This window comes from Lacerta agilis, chromosome 3 (genome assembly GCF_009819535.1).
Source record: "Lacerta agilis isolate rLacAgi1 chromosome 3, rLacAgi1.pri, whole genome shotgun sequence".
Classification (NCBI taxonomy): domain Eukaryota; kingdom Metazoa; phylum Chordata; class Lepidosauria; order Squamata; family Lacertidae; genus Lacerta; species Lacerta agilis.
Genome location: NC_046314.1, coordinates 5,307,667 through 5,314,547, shown reverse-complemented (window position 1 = coordinate 5,314,547; position 6,881 = coordinate 5,307,667). Strand labels below are relative to the sequence as shown.

The 6,881-nt window shown below is 45.1% G+C and overlaps 1 protein-coding gene across 1 annotated transcript; it reads right to left on the bottom strand.

The window, feature by feature from the left end:
- Positions 1-297: 297 nt before the first annotated feature.
- LOC117044535 (interleukin-17F-like) lies at positions 298-5,030 on the bottom strand. Its single transcript, XM_033145354.1, has 3 exons — positions 5,004-5,030; positions 2,508-2,740; positions 298-547 (listed from the first exon to the last, which is right to left on the bottom strand). Exons 1-3 carry the CDS (start codon positions 5,028-5,030, stop codon positions 298-300), a joined length of 510 nt encoding a protein of 169 aa, XP_033001245.1.
- Positions 5,031-6,881: the final 1,851 nt, after the last annotated feature.

Genomic DNA, 6,881 nt, shown 5'->3' with positions numbered 1-6,881 from the left:
GTGAAGAGAAGAGGCCATTTTTAGCTAGGAGAGATTACTTTGTCATCATGGTCTGAGGCCAGGAGGAATATATGTTCTACATTTTCATGGCCTACTTAAATGTTTTGAAACAACTGACATTTTAAAGTTGCGTCATCTAGTAAGAAAGTTATACAAAATCTTTCCTAATTCTGTGGTGCCTTTATTTATAGCAGTTTCTTTCTCTTTTGAGTCATCAAAGAATGTGATTTGGATTCTGAAAGCATCAGCCTGGATGGATCATTTACCGCTACCTCCGTTGGTCAATTCTGTGCTGTTTCAGGCACTTCTATTCACATAGCTCCTGCTGCTAGGAATGACACAGGTGCAACCAACCTGAATCACCTCTTTCTCCAGCCAGAAGGTTTGCTGGCAACCGATCTGCTTTCGTCGAAGAACCACGATCTCCTGCCGAATAGGAACAGAATTCATGGATTTGTTTAGGCGGCCTTTGCTGTCCAGACAGAAGGCGTGGCGGCAGGTGGCATTCGAAATCACCTGGGGGAACCTGTTGGGATCTTCGTGAGTGCTGCAAATACGGAGGCAAAAGGAGGGCAAGACGGTTAGTTCATGAGAACACGTAGAGCCTTGAAACTGGCTGCATACAGTGGGAAGCTAAACGTTTGCTCCTCTCCAGCGCTAAATAAGACTCTTGGCCAAAGAGAAGCAGGAATGGCCAGTTTGTAGAAAGTTCTGTGAGCGGGGAAGGTAGGGTCTCTTCGTATGGAAGAGACTTCCAGAGGTTCACGCATCCCAATCCTTCAAGGAAGAGAGGCTGCAAGTTATCAGAAAGTGAAGGAAATGGTCTGCTTATTGACTACTATATTAATTTTATATTACCATATGATATGCAATATAATCTGTCAGTTTGCCAGTTCCTGCTGCTGTTGGACCTCTTCCGTGACAGGGGTCAAGAGCCTCAGCCACTGCCCTTGGGGGTTGCAATATGGCCCTCTGGTCTCTTAAGACTCTCCATGCCACCCCACCCCCCTCACTGGTTCTGCTCTTTACTTCCCTCTAGTACTGGAAGAAGAAGAGTTTGGATTTGATATCCCGCTTTATCACTACCCGAAGGAGTCTCAAAGCGGCTCACATTCTCCTTTCCTTTCCTCCCCCATAATAAACACTCTGTGAGGTGAATGGGGCTGAGAGACTTCAGAGAAGTGTGACTAGCCCAAGGTCACCCAGCAGCTGCATGTGGAAGAGCGGAGACACGAACCCGGTTCACCAGATTACGAGTCTACCACTGTTAACCACTACACCACACTGGCTCTGTGGAATGTGAGAATGCTTCTTGCTTGCCTGAATTGTGGATGGAGAGGTGAGTGGGTTTAGAAACCTGTGACTTTTGCATGGTTGGAATGTAACTGACGGTGCGGAGGCTGGAGTCACCCCCTTTGCTTCACCACTCTTGCACCTGGCATATATCGCCCGGAAGGCTGACTTAAGGGTAATAGGGTCCTTGGGCTGCAAAGGGCTCTCTACTCCTGCCCTATGAAGCAATGGGAGGTGAGAGAGACCTATTCCTGGTTTTAAGCAGGCAGAGGAAGGTGATTCAACGGGAGGTTCTCAAAGCAAGTGCTGCCGAAAAGAATGTGAGATCAGAAACATGCACAGACTGCGTTGGTCAAGAGTCTCTTACTTGGGACTGCTAACATGATCACCTGTGAATGGGCACCTCAAACCGAGTGCCCTCAAACTGAGCAGCAGATATACCCAAAGGGGAAGACGAGGCAACTGTGCATAGACCAAGCAGCCAGTTACTACCAGTAGACATAGGGAGTAAAAGGAGCAGCCCGGGGGGGAAGACGTTCTCAGCAACATTCTGCCATCAGAGAAACGCTCCACGTTCCACACTATATAATCAACTGCCACTTCAAAGGCAGTTGTCTGTAACTACCGTGGTGCAGACTATAGAGTTGTGGCTCTGAAAGCTTTGTGGGCAGGGGCACAAAAATCCAAGCACCCATGCACCTCTGGCGATTTAAGATTTAGGACCCTCGCAACAGGCACCCAGGTTGCCAAAGAGTTCCTCTGTGCCGGCTGGTCGGGCTCCATTCGAGAAGACACAAATTAGTAGCAATGTGAAGCATGGCTGTTATCATGTTATCATTTCCCACATTGCGGGGCAAATTGAACCAGCAGCGCCTCATTGGATGAGGAGCCCCTGTCCGAGGCTACAATTCCAGATAGGGGTGAGCCCTGGCATTTATCAATGAAGCACAACCTGGGAGTGGCAGAAGGTCCAAACACCTCAGCAAGAACAAAATTGCTCCCTTCATGGAGACAATTCAGCTCTCCCCCTCTCTCCAATCTGTTTCCCAGAAAACCTGGCAGGCTCCTGGTTTTGACAATAGCTACAAAATTGTGTCCTTTCTTGCGGCAGCCCTAGACATTTTAAAGTATTGAAGAACCATGGTGGGTTCGCTAGGCATGCTCTGCTTCATAGCCAACACATTTGATTCAGTCAGTGAGAATAAGTACAATACCTGTAATCCCATGGAGACACAGATCTGTTCCTGACATCCTGAGGCACCTCACTGGCTGGTTGTGAGCGTCCAAGGTGGACTTGAAATGTCAGGGACTTTGGAGGAAAATCTTCTTGGGTTCCAGACTGGGGTGGACAGTTCTCGCTGGGTTCCTCGTTGTTTTTCCCAGGCTTAACTGCTTTCCCAGAAGCTAAATTTATAGCTGAAAGCAGCAGCAGCAGCAGCAACCCGACCTGAAAGGGAGAACAGATACAAAATGAGTTATTTTATCAGGTGCACGTGAGCCAGAGGTATATAAAATAGGTTTTTGCATAAAACAGTTTATACTAGGCACTCAGCTAATATTGGAGTTTAAGTGCTTAAAGGATGCCAGGTTTTACTGAAAGCCAGAGTTGTGACCCTGAAGCCCTTCCTCAGAAGCCTAAAACATCAAGCAGTGGGGACTCACTGGAAAAGTGGCAATACGCTAAACGTGTCTTTTTTTAAGAAAAAACAAATAAATCACAAATACCTTTCACCAAAGGCAACTTTCAGGACTACTCTCTGTTTGGGAGTTTTGCAGGTGGGCTGAACCGCTGCCAGTTTGTGATAGAGGCCAGGACTGATAGACGGATTTCAAACAAAGACAAAATCTCATTGGCAAAAGTTTGAGGAAAAGCCTGCACCATCACACACTTGTCACAAGTCATTTAGGATATTAATATTTATTAGAAGGGGAAGAAATTGAGGCAGTGAGAGATATTACTTTCTTGGGCTCCATGATCACTGCAGATTGTGACAGCAGTCATGAAATTAAAAGACATCTGCTTCTTGGGAGAAAAGCAATGGCAAACCTAGACAGCATCTTAAAAAGCAGAGACATCACCTTGCTGACAAAGGTCTGTATAATTAAAGCTATGGTTTTCCCAGTAGTGATGTGTCGAAATGAGAGCTGGACCATAAAGAAGGCTGATCGGCGAAGAATTGATGCTTTTGAATTATTGTGTTGGAGGAGACTCTTGAGAGTCCCATGGACTGCAAGAAGATCAAACCTATCCATTCTTAAGGAAATCGGCCCTGAATGCTCACTGGAAGGACAGATCCTGAAGCTGAGGCTCTAATACTTTGGCCACCTCATGAGAAGAGAAGACTCCCTGGAAAAGACCCTGATGTTGGGAAAGATGGAGGGCACAAGGAGAAGGGGAAGACAGAGGACGAGATGGTTGGACAGTGTTCTTGAAGCTACCAATACACACACACACACACACACACACACACACACACATGTGTGTGTGTGTGTGTGTGTGTGTGTGTGTATTACAAAATTATAAATAATAAGGCATGACACGACTCCAATATGGGTCACTAGGGGTGTAAAATACAAAAGATATTATTTTAAAGTGATTACAGTAAACCAGTTAAGTGGCGTCTTCAATAAATTCACTTGGAAAACTCAGAATAGTAGGAGTGAGCTAGAGAGCATTTCCTGCTTATCCACACTGCATGGCAATATATGTTATAGATATTTCTCGTCCATGTGTTGCTTCATTTGTATATTTAATAATACGGTGCCAAACAAATTATCTTCTTTTTCTCTCTCCTTGCCACCTTAAATTTTTACAGCAGCTTTCCCATTATGGCTGCTTGCCAGACTGTATTATACCAGTGATCGATATTCATTAATTGCAAAGTTTTCCAAGTTCTATTACCATTCTAGCTGCTGTTAGTAAATGCATTATTAATTCCTAACTTCTTAATTAGTCTATATTTGAAGTATATAAATTAAGTAAGGCAAAAGCTGGGGTTGTTGGGATTGTCTGAACTATAATCTGAGATATCGCTTTCAAAACATGCTCCCAAAATTGTTCTATTTGTTGTTCTATTCGTTAATATTTATTTGTGTGCCAATCAGGCAAATAAATTCACAAGGAAAGCAGATGGGACCCTGGAGGAAGTGGTATTTGGGGGAAAACAATGAAATCCTGCGGAGAATGAATTGATTATATATCAGTCCTCTTTCAAATCTAAAAATAGCTTTAGATCTATGAGATTACGAAAAGCATCCAGTTATGTGAAACATTAACCCAAAGCAGGTGGAATCACAGTCGTAGCTATGAAACATTGTTGGCAGATTATCTACGGGATGACAATCCCTCCAGAAGAAGAGGTTCGTGAATTCAAGGAAATAGTTGTTATCCAAATGCTTTAAACTGTACTGTGCAAATCTATTGCATTAATTACACATATTACGTTAATTAAATATAGCTTATTGTTGAAGCTATAATGATGGATGGATACACAGACAGAAAACTTAGATTGGCTTCAATTTTTGGTAGCAAGTGGTTTGGAAGTTTGAAGCTTCACTAACAAAATTCTGCATGTGGAAGGAAGGCTGATAACAGGATGAAGTAAGAACTAAAATGCAACGTCCAACACCTCTACTTTTTAAGTTGCACACAAATGTACTAAGAGTTCTATAACACCGTAAATGACAATCTATATTATCAGTGTACTCACCAATGAGGGAAATCTTGTAGAAGCCATAGTAGCTTTTCTTTTCTAGTGCAAGGAGTCTATTGCTTGAGGTTCTGCACCTGAGTATCAGTACCTTGAATCGTGTCCGTATGTGCAACCCCTATCTCCTTTTATACTGTCTTCAGAATCAAAGCCAGTTTTTTCCATTCGCTAGTTTTCCCGCCCTCGGTTGTGGTTCAGGGGCAGCTGCGGCTGACATTTACCCCCTTTTTTCCCCCTCGACCACTTCCTCGAAAGTGTCACATGTCACATACATACACACCAGGGGACAGCAAGGGAAGTGCATTTCATATACCACCTACCTAGTCATGGGGAATCTAGACCAATAGATTTGTTTGAATGAAAAACAGATGGCCTACAGGATAACGGCAAGCTTGCCTGAGAAGCTTCCCCCCCCCTTTTCCCTTTTTAGTGTATTGCATCATTACACCTTACCTATTGTAAAATAGACCAATCTAGATCTATGTCATACCTTCATAACCTATTTATGAAAGCACATAGACAAGCACCCGTCATATGGAAATAAATTCAGCCCTGCAAAAATAAATTCCGACACTTTCAATGTCCATTGTGCATCATAGATCTTTCATTTCTTCCATTTGTATCCTACCCTTCCTCCAGTGATTTCAGAGCAACATCCTAGTCCCACAACAATTGTGTTGGTTGATCTGGGTTGAGAGGCGATGAATGGGCTCAGGGGACCACCAGCTTCATCATTTTGACCCTACACCCAACCCCACGATTTTAGCAACTTACTGCTCCCTTCCAAGCAATGATATTGCTGCATTGGGAGTGCAATGCCCATTTGTTCTAAAGGGAGCCAGGCTCCTTTTCACAGATCTATTCCTTGGAAATGAATGACCGCTCCCCGCATCAAACGGGGTGCGCATTTTGCGTGGTCGCGAGTAGCCTCCTGTGATCACGGTGCAGCTCCTGGCACTTGGGTCCGGCACCACCTTCCCAGGTTGGATACCTGTGGTCTCCACCCACTCAAGAGGTCTCCCTACATCTGAATAATAATCAAGTTGTGGCCAATTTAATTCCATAGAATGTTGTCACGTGTCGTTATTTCCCTCACGGGCTGCCCAGGGTTCGGGGGACTCTGCCTGGCCACGCAAATGCATTTTCCCTGCGCTCATGCTGCAGTTCTGCATGGCTCCAGCTACAACTTTAGTAGTAATGAATACTGCACAATTGTGGAGCTGTATGTGAAAAGGGGGTCTTGTCTGGGCAGTCCAGGACTTCCATATATACTATCCAGATAGGTCACTTCAGTGCTGCTAATGCAGCAAAAACAACACAGGAGGCTGCAATTATGAGTTACTAGTGGTTTCAGCCCGTTAAAATAACGGGCGCTAGAATATGTCCACCACCACCCCCCGACATCCCACTAAAGCAGGCTTTGGCAGGGGGGCGGGGGGCGGGGTGGGCGGCTTCTCCGCTTTCGCTTTTTTTTTTGAACCGGAGGGATTTTTATTTCAAGCATGGAAATATACAGAAGAACAGAACTTCACTTGCAGAAGGTATAGAAGGAAAGCAGATTTTAAAGGTGCAAGCGCTGTACTCCCCGTGGAGATTCTGTCAGTCTCCTGGGACTGTTTTCAGGCTGTGCTCCGTCTGGTGAAGTGCTTGGTATATTCGGCCAGAATGAACGTGCAGACTGAATGTGGTGCTTTTTTATATTAAGTTTCTCCCCCAGTTAATCGGGCAGGGCCAGCGCCTTTGCCTTGCTTGTCGTCTCCTTCGCTTGGGTGCGGGCACTTCTTGCTCGTTTTCCATGGGGGGGGGGGGAGGTCGGGGCGAGTCACCCTGACCAAGAACTGCGAGTCAGGCACTCCGTGAAGGAGCGGTAGTGGGGCG